The 25,559-nt window shown below is 37.4% G+C and overlaps 2 protein-coding genes across 2 annotated transcripts; one reads left to right on the plus strand and one right to left on the minus strand.

Annotated features, from left to right (window-relative positions):
* Positions 1-4,873: 4,873 nt before the first annotated feature.
* Positions 4,874-8,490, minus strand: LOC129928758 (dentin sialophosphoprotein-like). The gene is made up of 2 exons (XM_056044553.1): positions 8,225-8,490; positions 4,874-7,304 (listed from the first exon to the last, which is right to left on the minus strand). Exons 1-2 carry the CDS (start codon positions 8,488-8,490, stop codon positions 4,874-4,876), a joined length of 2,697 nt encoding a protein of 898 aa, XP_055900528.1.
* On the plus strand, positions 8,309-22,825 carry LOC106059749 (uncharacterized). Its single transcript, XM_056044908.1, has 10 exons — positions 8,309-8,443; positions 9,149-9,216; positions 10,115-10,234; positions 10,467-10,627; positions 11,941-12,069; positions 14,518-14,655; positions 17,239-17,344; positions 18,361-18,514; positions 21,681-21,854; positions 22,571-22,825. Exons 2-10 carry the CDS (start codon positions 9,156-9,158, stop codon positions 22,692-22,694), a joined length of 1,167 nt encoding a protein of 388 aa, XP_055900883.1. The 5' UTR covers positions 8,309-8,443; positions 9,149-9,155; the 3' UTR covers positions 22,695-22,825.
* Positions 22,826-25,559: the final 2,734 nt, after the last annotated feature.

A 25,559-nucleotide genomic window follows, 5' to 3' on the forward strand; every position in this document is an offset into this window, starting at 1 on the left:
CATTTTACCAAGCTTATATCAACTCTGTCTGTCTGGTAAAAAGTTTGAACACTTTATTTCTCCCACACCCAATCTCGGATCAAGCTGAAATTTTGCACAATTATTTCTTGACAACACAAGAATCAATTAAAAACAAACAAACAATTAGTTAATTAGCTATTGGTAATTAATTATTTTGTTTGGTATAGGTATCTCGAACAAGGGAAAGAAATTGTTATTGACTGAAGTGGTAGTATAAGCTGAATTAGTTTCCTTTATAGGTCGTCGTCTTAGTGAACACAAACCTGAAAAATAGGACGAAACTATAGAAACAAGAGATAACTCTACAATCTTCCATGTTCATAGGCTCTTCACTAGCAGAGTGGTTATCGTGTTGGCTTGAGAAGCCGGAGAAGGTTTTAGCCCACAAGCTTGAATTTAGGTCGTTAATGTTTTTTTCTTATAAATACAATTTTTAAAAGATCACCCAGACACCTCATTATTTCTTCCCCACCACTTTCCAACTGGTCCAGATAAGTTTTAGGATCATAGCGTAGTGAGATAGCTAAAAGCATGAAATTGCGCTAAACACAAACAATTGGTACAAATATTTCTAATTGCACAGATTTATTATTGTTACAAATGTAATGACATGATTGATCCAAACTAATTGATACAACTGCACTGAATATAAGCTTCGTTGTTTTATTTTGTATTATTTAGCATGTTTAAGTTTTTTAGGTATATAAACGAGTGTAACAGAGAGTCTATATAAACGAGTGTAACAGAGAGTCTATATAATCGAGTGTAACAGAGAGTCTATATAAACGAGTGTAACAGAGAGTTTATATAAACGAGTGTAACAGAGCGTCTATATAAACGAGTGTAACAGAGAGTCTATATAAACGAGTGTAACAGAGAGTATATATAAACGAGTGTAACAGAGAGTCTATATAAACTAGTGTAACAGAGAGTCTATATAATCGAGTGTAACAGAGAGTCTATATAAACGAGTGTAACAGAGAGTCTATATAAACGAGTGTAACAGAGAGTCTATATAAACTAGTGTAACAGAGAGTCTATATAAACGAGTGTAACAGAGAGTCTATATAAACGAGTGTAACAGAGAGTCTATATAAACTAGTGTAACAGAGAGTCTATATAAACTAGTGTAACAGAGAGTCTATATAAACGAGTGTAACAGAGAGTCTATATAAACTAGTGTAACAGAGAGTCTCTTGCCTAAGCAACGACTTCGTTTTCTTCTATTCTCTCTTGACTCCAGAATTCTGTCACAATTGTTCCTAAAATCTTTCTTAGAAATTCTGATTCTATGTCGTCTCTGTTAGAACCACTTTCTGCTGGTTGAAAATAGTTCGGTCCTCTCAATAATGATAATAATAAGGCCTGTCTTCGAGTCTCTCAATGTTGTACATTAAACGGCAATGTTACTTTTTGGTGTGCTGTTGTTGGCCTTCTTCAGTCGTAGAACGACTAGGGTTCATCTCGTATTACACTTTGTCACATGACTGTGGAACCCTATTTTGGAGAGACACTCCCGTCCACATATATCGCAGGCCAAAGTGGCTTTCGCTTTGGTGGTAGAGGAGCCGGCCATTTTTCGTTAGGCTGGCTTTTCTTCCAGAGCTGAGGCAATGTAATCTACTTTCCAACGTTGCTTCTCGACGTCAAGAACTACAATAATATTGATAACACGTTCAGTCTGTATACGTTTTTAAACACATTGGCATGGTGTCCAAATCTTTTTTTAAACTTCTCTTTGAAGAAGATACACACTTCATCACGGAACTCAAAACGCCATCAAACTGAAAAGCAAACGTTTCATGGTCAGAATCCATTTCCTTGCACAATGGAAGTAATAACCACGCATTTGAAAGAGCAGCTCCGGTGTATTTAATTTGTACACCATTATTTTTTTTGCTCAATGCCTCGTGCAAAATCTCGCTTATTCTCTTCCACGCTTATGTAAGATATAGATGAAGGATGCATTTTGGATGCAACGAATCCTTATGTTGGATGCAACGAATCCCTATGTTGGATGCAACGAATCCTTATGTTGGATGCAACGAATCCCTATGCATGCAACGAATCCCTATGTTGGATGCAACGAATCCTTATGTTGGATGCAACGAATCCTTATGTTGGATGTAACGAATCCTTATGTTGGATGTAACGAATCCTTATGTTGGATACAACGAATCCTTATGTTGGATACAACGAATCCTTATGTTGGATACAACGAATCCCTATGTTGGATGCAACGAATCCTTATGTTGGATGCAACGAATCCTTATGTTGGATGCAACGAATCCTTATGTTTGATGCAACGAATCCTTATGTTGGATGTAACGAATCCTTATGTTGGATGTAACGAATCCTTATGTTGGATACAACGAATCCTTATGTTGGATGTAACGAATCCTTATGTTGGATGCAACGAATCCTTATATTGGATGTAACGAATCCTTATGTTGGATGTAACGAATCCTTATGTTGGATGTAACGAATCCTTATGTTGGATACAACGAATCCTTATGTTGGATGTAACGAATCCTTATGTTGGATGCAACGAATCCTTATGTTGGATGCAACGAATCCTTATGTTGGATGTAACGAATCCCTTTGTTGGATGCAACGAATCCTTATGTTGGATGCAACGAATCCTTATGTTGGATGTAACGAATCCTTATGTTGGATGTAACGAATCTCTTTGTTGGATGCAACGAATCCTTATGTTGGATGCAACGAATCCTTATGTTGGATACAACGAATCCTTATGTTGGATGTAACGAATCCTTATGTTGGATGCAACGAATTCTTATGTTGGATGCAACGAATCCTTATGTTGGATGTAACGAATCCTTATGTTGGATACAACGAATCCTTATGTTGGATGTAACGAATCCTTATGTTGGATGTAACGAATCCCTTTGTTGGATGTAACGAATCCTTATGTTGGATGTAACGAATCCTTATGTTGGATGTAACGAATCCTTATGTTGGATGTAACGAGAAAAAAAAAAAGCTGTTAGAATTATATTGTTATCTTGCTCTGGCAATGAAAGCAGCTTATCGCCCTGCCATTACTGAACAAATCGCCACACATCCACTTTACGACATTAATATGATTGACACCTAATGTCAATGCGTGATGCTAATAGTTTCACATGTCTTTTGGCTCATTCTTTATATTATACTTTTCTCTGGTGTATTAAAACATCTTTGGCTTTTTTCCCCAACATAGAAAAAGAATGATACAGAACTAGATGTAGGCCTGTCTAATATGGGCTCATGTTCTGTGTTGTTGTTTTTTTATCAAAAATATTCTTTAAAATGTGTAGCCTACATGTATATGCAAAGGATTCAAATTTAATTTTTAAAAATTTAATTTTTAATTTAAACAAATCTAAGCAGCAGATCTGTTCCCGTCTGGGTTTTTTTTATATAAACAATTGCTCTATTTACAAAACGTACTCGCTTTTTTAAAACCTGGTTTCTCTAGATATTATTCAACATTTTAAATAACAAGACTTGAACGTAGGTGTGAAATGAAAATGTCATTGCTCAACACAGAATCCAATCAATCAGTCAACCCAGCCAATGACGGGCAATAAATGCTAGTAGAGTGTGAAATAAATCCACATCAAACTAGCGTCATAAAAAACTTGTCTCCCTTGAACATGGTTCGTATTAAACAACGAAAGCTTGAGTAAAAAAAATAAATCTACATTTAGAATGAAGAGGGAAAGTTTGAAAGGAACATGAAGAAACACGTTTGAAATAAAGAAGTAAAGTTAAGAATAAAGAACCAAAGTTTAGAATGAAGGACCAAAGTTTAGAATAAAGGACCAAAGTTGAGAATGAAGGACCAAAGTTTAGAATGAAGGACAAAAGTTTAGAATGAAGTCCCAAGTTTAGCATGAAGGACCAAAGTTTAGAATGAGGGACCAAAGTTTAGAATGAAGGACCAAAGTTTACAATGAAGGACCAAAGTTAACATGAAGGACCAAAGTTTACAATGAAGATTCAAAGTTTAGAATGAGTTCTTTATGTCTTACAAAATATATCTTTTTGGTAAAACGTAAAAGAAATCTAATTTCTACTCTTCATCTGCACATAATAGGTTACACAACAAATGTAGACTATTCTCACAGACTCTCTCTGTAACAGATTAGGTTATACAACAAATGTAGACTATTCTCACAGACTCTCTCTGTAACAGATTAGGTTATACAACAAATGTAGACTATTCTCACAGACTCTCTCTGTAACAGATTAGGTTATACAACAAATGTAGACTATTCTCACAGACTCTCTCTGTAACAGATTAGGTTATACAACAAATGTAGACTATTCTCACAGACTCTCTCTGTAACAGATTAGGTTATACAACAAATGTAGACTATTCTCACAGACTCTCTCTGTAACAGATTAGGTTATACAACAAATGTAGACTATTCTCACAGACTCTCTCTGTAACAGATTAGGTTATACAACAAATGTAGACTATTCTCACAGACTCTCTCTGTAACAGATTAGGTTATACAACAAATGTAGACTATTCTCACAGACTCTCTCTGTAACAGATTAGGTTATACAACAAATGTAGACTATTCTCACAGACTCTCTCTGTAACAGATTAGGTTATACAACAAATGTAGACTATTCTCACAGACTCTCTCTGTAACAGATTGATATTGAAAGGCATTTTCTGTCCAAACATTTTGATGGGAGTCAGGAAATATAATTGAAAATAAATTGTCGAGCCAAGTTTACCAAAGGAAGAATGTTCATTAGAATCAAGTTTACCAAAGGAAGAACGTTCATTAGAGTCAAGTTTACCACCAAAGGAAGAATGTTCATTAGAATCAAGTTAACCAAAGGAAGAATGTTCATTAGAATCAAGTTTACCAAAGGAAGAATGTTCATTAGAGTCAAGTTTACCAAAGGAAGAATGTTCATTAGAGTCAAGTTTACCAAAGGAAGAATGTTCATTAGAATCAAGTTTACCACCAAAGGAAGAATGTTCATTAGAATCAAGTTTACCAAAGGAAGAATGTTCATTAGAATCAAGTTTACCACCAAAGGAAGAATGTTCATTAGAGTCAAGTTTACCAAAGGAAGAACGTTCATTAGAGTCAAGTTTACCACCAAAGGAAGAATGTTCATTAGAATCAAGTTTACCAAAGGAAGAATGTTCATTAGAATCAAGTTTACCAAAGGAAGAATGTTCATTAGAGTCAAGTTTACCAAAGGAAGAATGTTCATTAGAATCAAGTTTACCAAAGGAAGAATGTTCATTAGAATCAAGTTTACCACCAAAGGAAGAATGTTCATTAGAATCAAGTTTACCACCAAAGGAAGAATGTTCATTAGAATCAAGTTTACCAAAGGAAGAATGTTCATTAGAATCAAGTTTACCACCAAAGGAAGAATTTTCATTAGAATCAAGTTTACCAAAGGAAGAATGTTCATTAGAGTCAAGTTTACCAAAGGAAGAATGTTCATTAGAATCAAGTTTACCAAAGGAAGAATGTTCATTAGAATCAAGTTTACCAAAGGAAGAATGTTCATTAGAGTCAAGTTTACCAAAGGAAGAATGTTCATTAGAGTCAAGTTTACCAAAGGAAGAATGTTCATTAGAGTCAAGTTTACCAAAGGAAGAATGTTCATTAGAATCAAGTTTACCAAAGGAAGAATGTTCATTAGAGTCAAGTTTACCAAAGGAAGAATGTTTATTAGAATCAAGTTTACCAAAGGAAGAATGTTCATTAGAGTCAAGTTTACTAAAGGAAGAATGTTCATTAGAATCAAGTTTACCAAAGGAAGAATGTTCATTAGAATCAAGTTTACCAAAGGAAGAATGTTCATTAGAATCAAGTTTACCAAAGGAAGAATGTTCATTAGAATCAAGTTTACCAAAGGAAGAATGTTCATTAGAATCAAGTTTACCAAAGGAAGAATGTTCATTAGAGTCAAGTTTACCAAAGGAAGAATGTTCATTAGAATCAAGTTTACCAAAGGAAGAATGTTCATTAGAGTCAAGTTTACCAAAGGAAGAATGTTCATTAGAGTCAAGTTTACCAAAGGAAGAATGTTCATTAGAGTCAAGTTTACCAAAGGAAGAATGTTCATTAGAATCAAGTTTACCAAAGGAAGAATGTTCATTAGAGTCAAGTTTACCAAAGGAAGAATGTTCATTAGAATCAAGTTTACCAAAGGAAGAATGTTCATTAGAATCAAGTTTACCAAAGGAAGAATGTTCATTAGAATCAAGTTTACCAAAGTAAGAATGTTCATTAGAATCAAGTTTACCAAAGGAAGAATGTTCATTAGAATCAAGTTTACCAAAGGAAGAATGTTCATTAGAATTAAGTTTACCAAAGGAAGAATGTTCATTAGAGTCAAGTTTACCAAAGGAAGAATGTTCATTAGAATCAAGTTTACCAAAGGAAGAATGTTCATTAGAATCAAGTTTACCAAAGGAAGAATGTTCATTAGAGTCAAGTTTACCAAAGGAAGAATGTTCATTAGAGTCAAGTTTACCAAAGGAAGAATGTTCATTAGAGTCAAGTTTACCAAAGGAAGAATGTTCATTAGAATCAAGTTTACCAAAGGAAGAATGTTCATTAGAGTCAATGTTACCAAAGGAAGAATGTTCATTAGAGTCAATGTTACCAAAGGAAGAATGTTCATTAGAGTCAAGTTTACCAAAGGAAGAATGTTCATTAGAATCAAGTTTACCAAAGGAAGAATGTTCATTAGAGTCAATGTTACGAAAGGAAGAATGTTCATTAGAATCAAGTTTACCAAAGGAAGAATGTTCATTAGAATCAAGTTTACCAAAGGAAGAATGTTCATTAGAGTCAAGTTTACCAAAGGAAGAATGTTCATTAGAGTCAAGTTTACCAAAGGAAGAATGTTCATTAGAGTCAAGTTTACCAAAGGAAGAATGTTCATTAGAATCAAGTTTACCTAAGGAAGAATGTTCATTAGAGTCAATGTTACCAAAGGAAGAATGTTCATTAGAGTCAATGTTACCAAAGGAAGAATGTTCATTAGAGTCAAGTTTACCAAAGGAAGAATGTTCATTAGAATCAAGTTTACCAAAGGAAGAATGTTCATTAGAGTCAATGTTACCAAAGGAAGAATGTTCATTAGAATCAAGTTTACCAAAGGAAGAATGTTCATTAGAATCAAGTTTACCAAAGGAAGAATGTTCATTAGAGTCAAGTTTACCAAAGGAAGAATGTTCATTAGAGTCAAGTTTACCAAAGGAAGAATGTTCATTAGAGTCAATTTTACTAAAGGAAGAATGTTCATTAGAGTCAAGTTTACCAAAGGAAGAATGTTCATTAGAGTCAAGTTTACCAAAGGAAGAATGTTCATTAGAGTCAAGTTTACCAAAGGAAGAATGTTCATTAGAGTCAAGTTTACCAAAGGAAGAATGTTCATTGAGTCAAGTTTACCAAAGGAAGAATGTTCATTAGAATCAAGTTTACCAAAGGAAGAATGTTTCATAGAGTCCAACTTATCCAATAAAACAATGTTCTATGATCTACAGTCTTCTTTTTTTTTCAGATTCAAACTTTAAGACACAATATATATAAAGCTTTTCTTCAAGTCCGTGCAGTATTTCAAGTGGACACACAGTGACCTACATATTTTGCCAAATTCAGAGCAAACATAGTCGTATTCTGCCAGTGGTCGGTTTCGGTTCTCTTTTCGCCATCTACGTCTGTCCTTGGCAGTAGATTTTCTTTTGGTCTCCAATGTGTATTCCGAGGCCTTAGTAAGACATCTTCAGCTGTCTCAAAAGCCTCCTACTGCGTGGTGCTCTCTTCTATGTCAGTTAAAGAAAGCTGGCGCCTAAAAGTTGGGCTTCAAAACGTTTTTCATTTGTGAGAGACAGCACTACATTGTCAAGACCTAAAAAAAAACAACAACCCCAAATATCTCAATATTTTGTAAGATACTTAATCTAAACGAAATAAGACATGGCTTGATTTTTTAATTATATTTTTTTACAGATCATCATCAGCATGTCATAAATGAAATCGAAAAGTTAACAAAATTAAATCAATTAACTCTTGGCCTGTTGATTCAGCTAATTCGATATGACAATTAACAAATTGTCCAATTTGCTATAAAAAAGAAATGATCGACCGATTTAGTCTAGTTAAGAGACGTATTAAAAATCAAAACTGTTACGCGGGTCGCTGACACCATCACTCCATTTATTGCGCAGTCGTCACTCGGGCATAGGCATAGTGAGACACAAACGCTGCTGTTGAAGTCCCCTGGCTGGACCATCAGGCCAGGTGAATGACTTGAAGGTTGACGGGAATGAGACTTCAGGGTGAGGCATATAAGGTGAAGGCAGACTGGAGAGAGGCACAGCAGAACTGAACAAGTCCAGGCAACAGCATCAACAGCTGAGGAGGTAAGCTCATCTCGTTGAAACAATTGTTGTGATTTGTACCAACACATTAATACGCTTAAACAATTATTGTGATTAGTAAAAATAAATGTTTCAACAATTATTGTGATTAGTAAAAATAAATATGTTTCAACAATTATTGTGATTTTTACAATTTTTATAAAATACAGACTTTACTTTTACAAAAAAGAAGATGATTCCGTCTTACGCGTGTCCCTTAGGGCAATCTAGTCATGCGTGTTAATCAATGATTTAAATGACAAATACATAAATATATTTCAACAATTATTGTGATCTATACAAATAATGTTTTTATAAATCTTCTCGACTACTGATTGTGGTTTTTCTAAAGCGCTTGGCTTCAGGGGGTTCTGGGTTCGAACCCTGATGAAGACTGTCATTTGTTTTTTCGGGATTTTGGCGCATCTGAGTCCACACAGGTCTAATGGGTAGGCCTACCTGACATTAGTCGGGGAAAAATAAAGGCGGTTAGTCGTTGTGCTGGCCACATGACACCCTCGTTGACCGTTGGCCATAGAAACAGATGACCTTTACATCATCTGCCCTATATATCGCAAGGTCTGAAAGGGGACTTTCCTTTTTTTTAATTGTTTGAACAATTTTTTTTTTCTTTAAATTACATCTCGTACTAAGATAATACTAATTCTAATTAAGATGATCAATTTTGTTTAAAACTTCTATTTTCAGTGTCAAAATGTCAAGGTCAATGGTATTCTTAGTGTTGTCTGCACTGATAACTTATGTCACAGCTCAAAGTAAGATCTTGATATGAATTTTTAGAAGTTTGTTTCGTTTTTTTTTAAAATATTTAAGTTCATGTTTTTGTTCTAGGCTACTCTAAGGATGATGAGGCTATATGGTTTCACCACTCGGGCTCTGATCACAAAATGTGATTTCAGGTAGAAACTTGGATATTTTTTACTGTACAGTGTAAAACTCAACTGATGTCCGTGAATTTGCCAAACACCTTAACTGCTAAATGATCTACCTGACCTCCAGCGCGGTACGAAAAGGGATGGTCGCGCTGGCTAAAGGGAATTCTCATATTGGAGCTAGGCAAACGTCAATTCTGATGAAATGGTGGACGACAGTTCCACAGTAACACTCTATGTATCTTTCGACTCAGGACCGGACACAACAGAATGCGACAACACATGTACCGGAAGCTCAAAATTGGAACCAGTGAAATCTGCCCATGTGGAGTATCACCAGAGAATGCCGACCACGTCCTCCAAAACTGCTCTATTTACTAAGAGGCCCGTATAAGACACTGGCCCCAAAACACCCAAATAGAAAGAAAACTATATGGAGAGCCTTCCTGATTTGGAAACCACTGCGCAGTTTATCTCATGTGTTGGTCTAGTCATATGAACACTCCAACATAACAATGAGAACGAAGAAGAAGATTATATGTAGTTCATTAAAAACTTTGTCCTTAAAAAATGTTCAGTGAAAAAATGGAGAACAAAATATTTGAACTCTATTAAATCTTTAAATTAGTGTAAGAGATCTATCTCGGTTCTCATTACTACGCTCACATGCGGCCCACCCGATAGGTGCCGCTTTAAAATGTCATTCACTTTAAAATGAATAAATTAACTAAGAGTTAGCGTGCATACAAAAAAAAAAAAAAGAACTCTCTTTCTTTCTAAGGTCAGCCGTGTAGCGGCAAATACTGTATCGAGGGTCAAGCTCAGTGTATCAATGACAGCTGTGTCTGCAACAACCCACCCTACACCCACGGAGACGGCTACTTCAACTGTTACAGGAAAAGTAGGGTCATTTTTTAAATCATTTTTAATACACTTAGATCTTGTTGTTGTTGTTTTGTTGTTGTTTTTTTGTTCCTATTTGTTTACATTGACAAAGTCACACGTCATTTAGTAGGCTTATTAAGATGCTAAAACATAAAATACAAAATATCGACTATAATTTCGTGTATGTGCAAGTTTTCTTTTTGTTCGGCACAAATAGTGTCCTTCACCTTGTCATTTATTTTCAAAAGGCCAAATTGCTGCTGAAATTCTGAACGATCCAGTCCTGAACACTTTTGGCAACGAGTCGGACTCCTTGACTGTTCCTTGTCGTATCTTGGTAGTGAACACGAAACTAGAGTTAAAACGTTACGTTGGCAAGCCCACCAACATTGGATTCTGTTATGTTCAGGTAACTTGGGATCAGTGCTAGGGTTGGGGGGGGGGGGGTTCAAATTTAAAAGTCTCCCCCGGGCCCCCACTTCAGGGGGTACCCCAAATGAATGCCCTAAATTTTTTTTTCACATTAAATATTACGACACTGCCATGTTTTCTTGCTATTCACGTGGAGTGGAAACTACTAGACAGCATTGATCTAGAAGATGTTATAGAGGCTGCTCAGAAAACAAGACTTGAGGCGATATGAAATGAAATTTCTCACTTGTGTATTATCTCGGCAATAAACAATGGTATTATTCATTAAAAGAGTCTTAATGATTTGTGTGTGTGTTAATTTTACTTATATAATGTACACATTGGAATTTAGACGTATACTTATTAAGCACATTATCTCATGTCATGATGTCAAATGTTAAAATGCAGGGGCCCCTAAAAAGGTCAAGTCCCCCGGGGCCCCCCAAAACCCTAGCTACGCCAGCACTAGTGAATCTTGTGATGCAGGATACTGTAACAATATTTCCTATGCCAGACTCTATGTTACGTGCACTACGAGACTAATCGATATACAAGGCCTGAACACTGACCTGTGACGTCACAACCTGTGGGAAGTTTAGACCAATAGCTCGTTGCCAGTGTTCATGCCTTCTCACCACACGTAGTATTGCTGCAAGACATCTTTTTGTTTTGTTGTTGTTGTGCTGAGAATGTTGTCTTTTTATGTACATGTCATTCGCTCCAGGCTATCGTCACGATGGTCCAGGGATCAAACCTTGCAAGACCTCATCCAATGCCATCGTGCATGAGGTTTCAGCTAGGTCGTAATGACCTTCAATTCGGAAGAAAATTCTGCAACGTTCACATTTACACTTGCAAGTCACCAAGTCACGTGATCTTGTCTGTTTGGAGGCGTGGGGGGAGAATTTAGAATTTGAAAAAAAAAATCGTTAACCAAAGACTAGACACAATTGTCGTCTAATTAATGACATAAGGGGGGGGGGGTAGTTGTGTCTGTTGAGTTAGGAAATATCCAATTAAAAAGTTGTTGGCAAAGTATTTCACTTATCTTTTGTGTTGAGCTATGATCCGTACTGATGCCAAATAATGTCCAACTTAATAATAATAATAAAAATTACTTTGTTCTGAAAATTTGTTTCTGCAGTTCTGCTTTTTAAAATGAATTGCTCAACAGTACTTTTGTATTCCATCATTGTATGCAAACCATTGTTACTTTCGAGATAAATTGTTATAACATTATGATACTGTTGTTTTGAATTGAATATCCATGGGATTCCAGAAGGTTAAATTATATCTTTTTTTATTTGGCAGGTACACAGTTTCCAGTCAAGGTCCCGTGGTAAATTTTATGTGTCTGGTTATGAAGTTGCCATCAAACTTGAATACTCTTATGGTACTGTAAAGAATGTATCCTCCATTGTCTTTGGACCCCAAGGGGGGGTAAGTAGCTATACAATCTCCCTCACATCTTCTGTGTCTAGTTGTTCACTGACGAACAAAACGGAAGCCTGTTGGTTGTGAGATTACTGGGCAGCTGAAAAGAAAGTCTTAAGGTCCTATTAAGATGCTATGAGGGGGCTGAGTGGTTAGGCGCTTGGCTTTCGAACCCGGGGGGGGGGGGTTTGGGTTTGATTCTCGGTGAAAATTGGAATTTCGAATGTTGAAATTTTATAGGACGTTCTTGAATCCACTCAGCTTTGATTGGTACCTGACATTAGTTGGGGAAAGTAAAGTGCTGGCCACACGACACCGTCATTAACCGTCGGACACAGTAACAGACGACCTTTACAGCATCTGCTCTAGAGATCGCAAGGTCTGAAAGGGGAACTTTACTTTTTTTAAAGATGCAAGATGCTGTGATGATGCAGATGTGTCCATCCAGCTCTTGAAGAGTAGATCTAAGACCTAAACGAGACCTCTGTTTACACATGACACCTGTACTCTGGCCTGAGACATGCACATCATTTGATACATGTATTTTGATTCCTTTAATCTTGTCAAAGTCACCAAGACCTACTTCTTTCAAATTTACTCACTTCAACATTAAACATTCACAAAACTCAGTCTGTGCAAATTGATCATAGTGTCTCCTAGGGCTCTAGGATTGGGAGTTTATTTATTACATTTTATTTTAGATACTAATTTTTAGTTTGCGATATAGGAATAAAATATAGGTTTTGTCGGAGAACTGCCTGATCTGGAAACCACTGCGCGGTTTATCTCACATATAGTATTACTGATCTGAACCCTCCGACATGTACAATGTGAACAAAGAAGAAGAAGAACTATTCTTTTTTTCATTTTAAGATACATAATGTGGTCATGCAGAGGCGGGCTTTGGAGTTGCTGAGTATTGCCATCTATAGGCCCTGCGTCTGAGATGTTCCGGTGAACAGGAGATTTTACCGTCACAATCAGCCTATCCTAGAAATTAGCTGGTCATCTACCACAAATTCTAAATGTAACATACCGCTCCTCCATTATTAAATAAACTGGTCAACTCCATCGAGTTTAGTTTAAAAGGATTATTTTCTAGCTTTCTTTTACTTTACTATCAAAATGTTTTTGATAATACTAAGGCTTGTCTTCGAATCCGAAAGTTTAAATGGGAGTACAGTATTTCCTCTGGCTACGCAGCCTAGCTGAGATTTACATATTTTGTCACATCCAACGCAGACCACCCACGTTGTCTGCCGGTGGTCGATTTAGATTTGTTTTTAACCCGTCTATTTCTGCTTTCGGCAGTAGATTTCCTTTTGGTTTCGAATGTGTAGCCCGCTGCCTTTGCAAATAAACCTCCAGCTGTCTCAATCGAAAGTTGTGGCATAGGCCCCGCTCATTTCTAAGATGGGTGTACTGTGACTGTAAAATCTCTCATTTTCTAGTTGAACGTAATCGAGCAGCCAATGATGCTATCATAAGGTATGACGTAGATCTATGTTTTATAACAACTGGTCAAGCACTAGAGACGGTCAAGCCAGTGAGCTTTGAGGTATGGTCCCTATTCACACTCTACCCTTTCGCCTCACATATTTCACTCGTCCGGGACCTCTTGTCCTGCTGAAGCCTCTTCTGGGTCTTAATCACAATGAGAGAGTTATTATAATGTATTTAGTTCTTCACCTTCGCCTATCCCTTAGTTAGTTGGTCAGTCGGGGCACCACACAAGATTTGTCCCGCGCCTTTCTCCATTCTTCTCTCTTTTGCCTTGGGTAGAGCAGGCCCGTCCATCCTTTTATACTGTCTTCCCTGCGCTTTCTCTGTCCGCCTTTTCTTCTTTTCCTGGTACTGTTCATTGAAGAAAGGTCTTTGCGGGTGTACCGTAGACCTTGCAATACTAGATAACTGCAATTGATCTTTCTGTTCATTTAGTGGTAGATAGTTTTTATGGTGCTGTTATGAGTATAATAACAGAGTCGAAGAATATGTCCGTTTAGTGTGGCCATAATCCACTGAATGACTAAACAACATATATCTCTAACATTTCGTGAACACATTCTTAGGGACGAGTTACACGCACATGTAAACATAAGAACGATAACCGATACAGTATCTAATTTTCATTACAGGTGCTCCAATTTTTTATAGAAAATATGTAAAGAGAATAGTAGAACTTCATTGTAGCAACTTTAATGTTCAATGTTTATTTCCCCAAGACTCCGTAGCTTAGATGTCAAACAACGGCAAACACCCGAGGATCTATTGATTCCACTTCGTTTGGTTTAACTTTTCTATATAGATGAACTTTTGATATTGACAAACATCTTCCCTTCTATTTTGATATTGACAAACATCTTCCCTTCTATGTTGATATTGAAAAACATCTTCAATTCTATGTTGATATTGACAAACATCTCCCTTTCTACTTTGATATGAACCCACTCTCAGGTCCAAGAGAACGGTACTGACAACGCCTTCCTGCCTGATGGACCCTACGCCAATGACAACGTGGACTACAATGACACTGCCAACAACGTTCGCATCACACGTTACTACGACAGCAACAACGACCAGTACGTTTTTGAGGTAAGGGTTGTGAGCACGCTATCTTTGTAGGGTTGTGAGCACGCTATCTTTGTAGGGTTGTGAGCACGCTATCTTTGTAGGGTTGTGAGCACGCTATCTTGGTAGGGTTGTGAGCACGCTATCTTTGTAGGGTTGTGAGCACGTTATCTTTGTAGGGTTGTGAGCACGCTATCTTGGTAGGGTTGTGAGCACGCTATCTTTGTAGGGTTGTGAGCACGCTATCTTTGTAGGGTTGTGAGCACGCTATCTTGGTAGGGTTGTGAGCACGTTATCTTGGTAGGGTTGTGAGCACGCTATCTTTGTAGGGTTGTGAGCACGCTATCTTTGTAGGGTTGTGAGCACGCTATCTTTGTAGGGTTGTGAGCACGCTATCTTGGTAGGGTTGTGAGCACGCTATCTTTGTAGGGTTGTGAGCACGCTATCTTTGTAGGGTTGTGAGCACGCTATCTTTGTAGGGTTTTTGAGCACGCTATCTTGGTAGGGTTGTGAGCACGCTATCTTTGTAGGGTTGTGAGCACGCTATCTTTGTAGGGTTGTGAGCACGCTATCTTTGTAGGGTTGTGAGCACGCTATCTTTGTAGGGTTGTGAGCACGCTATCTTTGTAGGGTTGTGAGCACGCTATCTTGGTAGGGTTGTGAGCACGCTATCTTGGTAGGGTTGTGAGCACGCTATCTTTGTAGGGTTGTGAGCACGCTATCTTTGTAGGGTTGTGAGCACGCTATCTTTGTAGGGTTGTGAGCACGCTATCTTTGTAGGGTTGTGAGCACGCTATCTTTGTAGGGTTGTGAGCACGCTATCTTGGTAGGTGCTATCTTGGTAGGGTTGTGAGCACGTTATCTTTGTAGGGTTGTGAGCACGCTATCTTTGTAGGGTTGTGAGCACGCTATCTTTGTAGGGTTGTGAGCACGTTATCTTTGTAGGGTTGTGAGCACGCTATCTTTGTAGGGTTGTGAGCACGCTATCTTTGTAGGGTTGTGAGCACGCTATCTTTGTAGGGTTGTGAGCACGCTATCTTTGTAGGGTTGTGAGCACGCTATCTTGGTAGGGTTGTGAGCACGCTATCTTTGTAGGGTTGTGAGCACGCTATCTTTGTAGGGTTGTGAGCACGCTATCTTTGTAGGGTTGTGAGCACGCTATCTTGGTAGGGTTGTGAGCACGCTATCTTTGTAGGGTTGTGAGCACGCTATCTTGGTAGGGTTGTGAGCACGCTATCTTTGTAGGGTTGTGAGCACGCTATCTTTGTAGGGTTGTGAGCACGCTATCTTGGTAGGGTTGTGAGCACGTTATCTTGGTAGGGTTGTGAGCACGCTATCTTTGTAGGGTTGTGAGCACGCTATCTTTGTAGGGTTGTGAGCACGCTATCTTTGTAGGGTTGTGAGCACGCTATCTTTGTAGGGTTGTGAGCACGCTATCTTGGTAGGTGCTATCTTGGTAGGGTTGTGAGCACGTTATCTTGGTAGGGTTGTGAGCACGTTATCTTGGTAGGGTTGTGAGCAGGCTATCTTGGTAGGGTTGTGAGCACGCTATCTTGGTAGGGTTGTGAGCACGCTATCTTGGTAGGGTTGTGAGCACGCTATCTTGGTAGGGTTGTGAAATCAAAAAAACTCTAAAATTTTACTTGCAAACTAAATTTGTAAAATGGTAACTATTGATAAAAACAAATAACTAACATTTAAATTTCTAGATCTATAATTATGATCAAACAGATGATCTTTTATAGTAGGATTTAAAAAAAAATAAAGTGGAGGAGAGTCGATAACCGCAAATCTATGGTCGCAAGATCCAAGAATCAAGCTCATTTGATTCCAAAAATTAAATATCGTCTTTCTGCCTTTTCGCTCATTTTCACTTAATAATTAACTCGTTTAATATGTCCAATTGAATGACGCTACTGGTGTACAATGGACTGTAGTATACATATTTATTAGTAAGGAGCATCCCTTTTATCCCATTGATCTTGAGGAAGGATTTTTCCTAATGTTCAGGCGTGGAACGGGGGCTCTTCACCCCAAGTGCTGTTTAAATGTCCCACAATGGCAGCAACCATTGCGTCGTGTTATATACTAGCGCCGGACCTCCATTCCTGGACCAGGCTTGCTACAAGCGGCCGCACTGCTTCCGGGGGGAATGTCATCATATTTTAATTCTGTAACCGCCACAAAGCCTTGTATTGACCGCCACTAGAGCTAACGGGACACTGGTGACGGCCCTTGTAAAACAGCATGGCGGATTTGTTGGACCGGTTCTTCAGGTTTCTTTCTAACTCACCAAGAGAGTTATTTAAAAAAAAAGCAATAAAGGTAATCCGACGCATGCTAAGTTCGATATCCGTTGTTCGCCTTTCTGCGTTTCGCTAACAGACGTTTCAACTATGTGCCATATTGAGGCCACAGGGATCTAGAATGACCTCGGGCGCTAAGTATCAGCATTGATGAGTGAAGGTAGCAGACCATTGTCTAGTCAACAGGACATCCTGGTCCGCCATTTATCCTCATCGGGGCATCGGTAGTAAGCGTCTGAGAACCTCTGGGATACATCCAAGGCAACACTCTTTAATTAGTGTGTGTTTGTGTTTGTTAAAGGCGGACGCCTGCGGTATTAGAGCCACATTGGTACCATACGACACAGTTTCAGGACTAGACAGAGTTAGAGTTCCAGGAGTCTCTGTGGCTATCAACTGCATACATCGTGAGTAGTATCCTCGATTGGGGTCATTTCTTTATTGATTTTATTGATGCATTGATGAATTTTGGGATAAGTTACATAATTGTACTCCCTAAAAAAAGACCCACACTATCACTTTTTATCTTTTTAACTATCTAAATATAAACCATAGGCCTCTAAGCGAGCTAAATCATTCATTGCTAGTCAACTTAGCATGTCATATATAAGCTAATTGGCTAAATGAATATTGGTAAATGAGTTAAAGAGTCTAATCCAAAATAGAAATTTAAAAGGCCATTTTTTTATAAGCCTCCAACATAGAAAGTTTATCACAATAAATGAAGTGAAAAATTGGACCTAAAATGGAACTCACTTCAATGTTTAAAAAAAATAAGTAAATTGTATATTTGTTCAGTCTCATTGTAAGTTAGCGGAATGGCTACTTCATGACCATGATCTTAGCCACACATACGTCGAACTGAATGTTTTTCCTCCGAGAAGAAGGGCTAACTAGATTTGGGAAAACACAGGAGCAGAAGGGCTAGGTAGACGCGGGAAAGCACAGGAGCAGAAGGGCTAAGTAGACGCGGGAAAACGCAGGAGCAGAAGGGCTAAGTAGACGCGGGAAAACACAGGAGCAGAAGGGCTAAGTAGACGCGGGAAAACACAGGAGCAGAAGGGCTAAGTATACGCGGGAAAACACAGGAGCAGAAGGGCTAAGTAGACGCGGGAAAACACAGGAGCAGAAGGGCTAAGTAGACGCGGGAAAACACAGGAGCAGAAGGGCTAAGTAGACGCGGGAAAACACAGGAGCAGAAGGGCTAAGTAGACGCAGGTAAACGCAGGAGCAGAAGTGAACTCAAGGAAACAATGAAAAAAGAAATACATTTATTCTTTGCTATGTTAGAATCAAAACTGTCGTTACTGTTTGCCTCAGGCTCTGTATTGAGCAATTAAAACATCAGGATAGTTTCTTTTTAAATATGATGTTGATAAGACTCTTCTATTTTCTGGGTCACTATGTGCTATCGTTTCTCCAGATCCCAAGTATTTTGACATCGCCAATAGTGTCGGAATCATTCCCAAAAGCTCTGGAGGTTACACCCTACAAGACATACAGAGCTTTTATCCAGGCACCACTGTAGAGCAAGCTTTGTCAGTCTTTGCTTTCACGAGAAACACAACGCAAACACAGTAAGTAGTAATGTACTATACAAAGGTTTGGAAATCATGCGTGTATTATGCAATATTAAGATTTATATACTTCAATAATCAATGACATAACACCGGTGTTAACTCTTTCCGTGCGATGTTACTCTCAGCGAGTAACTTGGTTTATATTATTTATTTCACTATATTTTTTATGTCAAACTTTTTTATTTCTCTCTTCTTTTTCATGTTCATGTCTATGTTTGGGAGTAAATTCGATGCAGTACCAACACATTTTAAAAAAACAACAAAAAAAACAGTATGTTAATGGTTCCTCTTTTTAGTTTATTTCCCGGGAACCTACAAATGTAAATAATACAATTTCATAGTGCTTTTTTCAGCGTTTATAGAGTCTGAAGCAATTAAATGTGTTTAGTAGTGTGATTGTTCAATATGTATGGATTAAATGTTTAATTAAAAGGTTAAATCTTTCAGTAGATCGAATTTTTTATGAATTTTTAAAATAATTTCTTTTTCCGTGCTCAGTTTAAAATTAATGAAAAAAAACTAATTTTCTTGAATAATTAACTTTTATTTTTTTAAAATTTTGTATCCTAATCATTTACCTTTAAAATAAAATCAATTATGTTAGATTATTTAATAACATAAAAATAGTAATGTTAGTTTTAGTATCTCTAACCCAGGTGAAAATTTGTGTTCAATTCGGAAAACTTCATTCCTTTGATCGAAATAATTCGCACTGGAAAAAAAATTAAAATTAAACTATTGTAACTAATTGTGGGTATGCCAGTGATCATTGTGAAAAACAAACTGGCTTGTTATGTCACAGCTTGAGAATGATTTTATGAAACAGAAACGAATGAACATTAAACAAAAATATCTTAAAATGTTGAAAACGTTCTATTAATTATTACATTTCAAGGTAGAAATGAACAAGTCATGTATTAATTACACAAAGTTTGGGGATATGTTTTCTAGGCATCATCTATCCATTACACAAAGTTTGGGGATATGTTTTCTAGGCATCATCTATCCATTACACAAAGTTTGGGGATATGTTTTCTAGGCATCATCTATCCATTACACAAAGTTTGGGGATATGTTTTCTAGGCATCATCTATCCATTACACAAAGTTTGGGGATATGTTTGCTATGCATCATCTATCCATTACACAAAGTTTGGGGATATGTTTTCTAGGCATCATCTATCCATTACACAAAGTTTTGGGGATATGTTAGCTATGCATCATCTATCCATTACACAAAGTTTGGGGATATGTTTGCTAGGCATCATCTATCCATTACACAAAGTTTGGGGGATGTTTGCTATGCATCATCTATCCATTACACAAAGTTTGGGGATATGTTTGCTATGCATCATCTATCCATTACACAAAGTTTGGGGATATGTTTGCTAGGCATCATCTATCCATTACACAAAGTTTGGGGATATGTTTGCTAGGCATCATCTATCCATTACACAAAGTTTGGAGATATGTTTGCTAGGCATCATCTATCCATTACACAAAGTTTGGAGATATGTTTGCTAGGCATCATCTATCCATTACACAAAGTTTGGAGATATGTTTGCTAGGCATCATCTATCCATTACACAAAGTTTGGAGATATGTTTGCTAGGCATCATCTATCCATTACACAAAGTTTGGGGATATGTTAGCTAGGCATCAACTATTCATTACACAAAGTTTGGGGATATGTTTTCTAGGCATCATCTATCCATTACACAAAGTTTGGGGATATGTTTGCTATGCATCATCTATCCATTACACAAAGTTTGGGGGATGTTTGCTATGCATCATCTATCCATTACACAAAGTTTGGGGATATGTTTGCTATGCATCATCTATCCATTACACAAAGTTTGGGGATATGTTTGCTATGCATCATCTATCCATTACACAAAGTTTGGGGATATGTTTGCTAGGCATCATCTATCCATTACACAAAGTTTGGGGATATGTTAGCTAGGCATCATCTATCCATTACACAAAGTTTGGGGGATGTTCGCTAGGCATCATCTATCCATTACACAAAGTTTGGGGATATGTTTGCTAGGCATCAACTATCCATTACACAAAGTTTGGGGATATGTTTGCTAGGCATCAACTATCCATTACACAAAGTTTGGGGATATGTTTGCTAGGCATCAACTATTCATTACACAAAGTTTGGGGATATGTTAGCTAGGCATCAACTATCCATTACACAAAGTTTGGGGGATGTTTGCTAGGCATCATCTATCCATTACACAAAGTTTGGGGGATGTTTGCTAGGCATGAACTATCCATTACACAAAGTTTGGGGATATGTTAGCTAGGCCCTATAACTCCCTTTCATGCAAAACAAAAGTACATTTACAGAAAGACATCCGAATGCATGGACCATCTTTTACAAGTAATTGTGTCCTGACACTCACTGCTTGTACGTCTTGTTCAGTAAATGCACGACGTTTTAAAAAACAAAGCTTTTATGTGTCGCGACGTTCATGCGCAATGGTCCTTGTGGTCCGTTTGTGCTATGGTTACTACGCCACTGTTCTGAGTGGCACTCCTAATTCTATATTCTCTATGAATCAAATAAATCAAGATATCCTCACTTCCATGTCTTCCAAGTTTCTCTTGCAAGCTTGGTGATTGCCAGATTACTGTTAGATTATTATAAAGCTTATATCAACTCACTCTGCCTCTCTGATACGTTTGTACACGTTATTTCTCCCACACCCAAATTACCCAATCTCGGATCCAGATCACCCTGACACCCCGTTCTTTCCCCCCCCCCCACCCCAACGCATTTCCAACTGGTCCAGACAAGTGATAGGATCATAGAGAAAGCTAAAAACGTGAAATTGCGCTAAATAAAAACAACTGGTAGAAATATTTCTAATCGCACTTATTTATTATTGTTAGTCTACCATCTATTACAAATTTAATTACATGACAGATCCAAACTAATTATATAAGCTTTTTTTTTTTTATTATTTCAAACTTCAAATGAATTCATGAATATTGCTAGTACATTTTGCTGTATTACAAAGATTTAATTAACTTAAATTTGTATCTTTTTTTTTTGTTTTAAATTTGGTGCTTATATTAAAAAAAAAAGATGTTTTTGTTTAGTAGAATAAGATGACTTGAAAGTAGAAATAAAATCCTATGCACTGTCTTTGCAGGCCTTACGTTAGCACTGAATGCCCACTGGTCAAATCCTCTCTGCTAAGCTGTGACAGCACCAACCTGCCAGTGGCCGTGAATAAATGCGATTTTATTTTCAAGTCTCCCAAGTTCGTGGACTGCATCTCAGGCGCTGGCTCTTCTACATCGGTTCCACTTCAGCTGTACAGGGCGTAAGTAACAAGAGATCTACATTATCCCCCCTCCCTCCCGTTCTTTTACATTCATTGGGGGGGGGGGGCTACTTTAAGATTCGGCTCTCAATTGGGTGATGTCTTGACATAAACACTTTTATAAAGGAGAAGTGTTAGCAGCAGTAATGTTGCCGATAGAAAACAACAACTTGGAATTGATTTTTCTATAAGATCTATTTCCACAGATGTTAATGAAGTTCCCATTAAAAAGATCCCGGGGACCCTCACTGAGTGTTATCCAGTAAACCCACAAGAGGTTACCAACTCTGACCTACCCTCAACCTCTCACCATTCACCTCGATCATCTGCTAATATTTGCGAATCTCTCATGCATTTCATAAAGTTTAATTTCTCACAAATGTATACTGAGTTTAATTTTCTCCACATTAAGGTTGAGTTATATAATTTAATCGCTTTTTTCTTAAAATCAGCAATAAGCTTTAATATACCCCTTGAGATGTTATAGAATAGTCTCTGGGTGACTCTCTGGGTGACTCTCTGACTTTGATGTAGCACGTAGTATGCTTCCTGTGTATCATTAGCAAGATTATACTTTTAGTTAAATTGTTTTATGTATTTTCTATACGGGTAATGAATGCACTTATGCAAAGAACGTTTCAACAACTAGCCAATTCACATACCTCAAAGATGCGCCAGTTAATGACAGTTATTTACACCCATCCCCTTTTTACTAGGTGTGTTGATAATTACTGCGGTGCAAGTAACCAGTGCGCCACCATCCAGGGCATCGTAGGAACATGCACTGTGAACACAGGTCCTCAGCTAACCACCCTGCTCGCCGAAGCTTGCGCTCCTTAAAATAAAATGTCAAAGGGACGCTATCGACGACAAATGACCATTCAAATAAGTCAGATGGAGTACTTACCCTTGTATTGTCTTGTCGTTGTTTTTGTTGCATAAGTTAGATAATAAATAAAATGTTTATTGTATTAATGCTTTGAAGGTTTTTTTTTCAACTTGTTGTTTGTGTCTATTTTTAGATCTTGGATGATCTGGTTTTATAAAAATATTTTGTGGACTTTTGGTTCATTCGGATGCAATCTTGTTTAGAGTACGGTAGTTTCATTGTTAACAGAGGGTAGGAACGTGGATACTTATCATATTCATTCTTTAGTTCTTTCCTATTACATTCAGTGTCACAATGAACTTAAGAATAGTATTACTTCTTAGAGACAGTAACATACTCGAGGTCAAATGTCCCTCTATTTAAACATACTGAAGAAAAATAGGGCAGAATATATTTTGTTAGTTTAATATCTTCAAACTCAATTAAAGAAAACATGAATACAGCCATGAACCAATTCACATAAAACATAAAAAAGAGCTTGTATAAATTATACAATAACTTAATATTATTGTTAAATAAATGAAGGACATTGAAAATAGTGACCACCAATAACCACTGACCAATAAACAATGCCCCGATAGCCAGCTTTGCTTACTTTTTAGTCTCCTAAAGGACTTTTCTGGATTGTTACATAATTCTTGACCCTTAGTTAGACATTTCTTTCCTTCGATGACAAGCAAAGCTGTTTACATAAATATCTTTTCAAGGCCTTCCAGATATTTCGCTCTGATACAAACCCACAATCTTGAGCCATATCTCAAATCAGTTGTTTATACATATTCAATATGACCTATTAACCTGGTCCATTCCCCTCGCTTGGTAAGGGATATGCATTCGAGCGTGACGATTAGCAAGCTTCTATCCTCCCACGCCAGCTTTTTGGCCCATGAATTCTAGAAAATACATTGTTTAACATAAATGGGTGGAGTGCAATTCAGAGCTTAAAGAAGGAATTATTAGTTTGTGTTATCAAGCTATTGTATTTTGCCTTTATTTAACCGTATTGGGTGGCATAGTAGTCAATATAAAGCCCATGTGTGACCATGCTAACGCGTAGATCATTTGTAGCCTAAATGTAGCCAGTGTAGAGCGGAATAAAAATAAAAGCTTTTAATATTTACATTCTATTTAGACCTTAATAAAAGAAAGTCAATTATGTAGACACACATATATCACAGCCGATTGTTTGGTATCTTCGCTCTAGAGTGTTATGGCCTCCTTCAGACTTGTTACGACTATGGACCAGCTCATAGAAATGAGATGAATGCCTGGACATTAGCTTTGCAGTCTTGTTACGACTATGGACCAGCTCATAGAAATGAGATGAATGCCTGGACATTAGCTTTGCAGTCTTGTTACGACTATGGACCAGCTCATAGAAATGAGATGAATGCCTGGACATTAGCTTTGCAGTCTTGTTACGACTATGGATCAGCTCATAGATATGAGATGAATGCCTGGACATTAACTTTGCAGTCTTGTTACGACTATGGACCAGCTCATAGAAATGAGATGAATGCCTGGACATTAGCTTTGCAGTCTTGTTACGACTATGGACCAGGTCATAGAAATGAGATGAATGCCTGGACATTAGCTTTGCAGTCTTGTTACGACTATGGACCAGCTCATAGAAATGAGATGAATGCCTGGACATTAGCTTTGCAGTCTTGTTACGACTATGGATCAGCTCATAGATATGAGATGAATGCCTGGACATTAACTTTGCAGTCTTGTTACGACTATGGACCAGCTCATAGAAATGAGATGAATGCCTGGACATTAGCTTTGCAGTCTTGTTACGACTATGGACCAGGTCATAGAAATGAGATGAATGCCTGGACATTAGCTTTGCAGTCTTGTTACGACTATGGACCAGCTCATAGAAATGAGATGAATGCCTGGACATTAGCTTTGCAGTCTTGTTACGACTATGGATCATCTCATAGAAATGAGATGAATGCCTGGACATTAGCTTTGGTCGGAACGATGTCAAAATGCAAGTGCCCAGACAGTTTGGGATTAAGCGGCAAGGCAGGCTCTGCCAGGATGTAGCACTGTGTGCTGCAAGCTGCACAAGGGTCTCTCCTTTTGTGATTTCTTTAGGGTTGACTCCCGAAGACTTTCCCATGCTTTGGTGTAGCTGTATAGAAATAATTATTGCTACATCTTTGTAGCATGTACAGAAGTGGTCAAGTTGTAAGACGATCTGTATCTATGTTATAACGCTGTTGCCACCGACCGCATTAATTCAAAATAAATAAAGAAAAGAAAAATTACAAAAAGTTTGTGTAATCACACAAACTCAGAGGCGGCCCCGTAGGATCCGCCTATTTGCAAGGAATATTCAAGACACCATCTTGTTTTAGTTGTCCAATGAAATTTCAAAGATTCATTTGGCGTTTCTTTTAACTTAATAACAAAAAATTATTGATAAAGAGATTTTTATACTTTTTGGCAAGACAACTGCCGTAAATATATAATATGTCAGAAGAGCATAAATATAATAAAATAAAAAAAAAACATAAATGAAAATGAATTTTAGAAATTTTCTGAGTCCAAATGGAACCTAGTGTTTGCAGTTTCATCAAATAATGTGAATTGGTAATGAGATGGGCGGGATAACATGGCGTCACGGACCGAATATGGCCCGTTGTCCTCAGTTTATACATCAATTAAATTTAAGCCCAGTATGTCCTAAAAAAACTAATTTACTTTTTCTGTCTGTTTCGTTTATTATTTCAATATAAAGGCGTGCAATAAAAAAAGACCCAAAAATTTATCTATGAAATCAATAACTAGATGACCTAAACAGAAAT

The sequence above is a fragment of the Biomphalaria glabrata genome, chromosome 10 (genome assembly GCF_947242115.1).
Source record: "Biomphalaria glabrata chromosome 10, xgBioGlab47.1, whole genome shotgun sequence".
NCBI lineage: Eukaryota > Metazoa > Mollusca > Gastropoda > Planorbidae > Biomphalaria > Biomphalaria glabrata.

What these genes read in the sequence shown, in the direction of transcription:
- LOC129928758 (XM_056044553.1), bottom strand. Translation starts at nt 8,490, where the DNA reads ATGTGTTGGTACAAATCACAACAATTGTTTCAACGAGATGAGCTTACC. An exon ending in GCAATAAATGGAGTGATGGT is followed by an intron (nt 7,305 to 8,224) that starts GTCAGCGACCCG and finishes TTCTTCCTTTAG; the next exon opens with TAAAATTGACTCTAATGAAC.
- LOC106059749 (XM_056044908.1), top strand. Translation starts at nt 9,156, where the DNA reads ATGTCAAGGTCAATGGTATTCTTAGTGTTGTCTGCACTGATAACTTAT. An exon ending in CTTCAACTGTTACAGGAAAA is followed by an intron (nt 10,235 to 10,466) that starts GTAGGGTCATTT and finishes TATTTTCAAAAG; the next exon opens with GCCAAATTGCTGCTGAAATT. An exon ending in TTGGATTCTGTTATGTTCAG is followed by an intron (nt 10,628 to 11,940) that starts GTAACTTGGGAT and finishes TTTATTTGGCAG; the next exon opens with GTACACAGTTTCCAGTCAAG.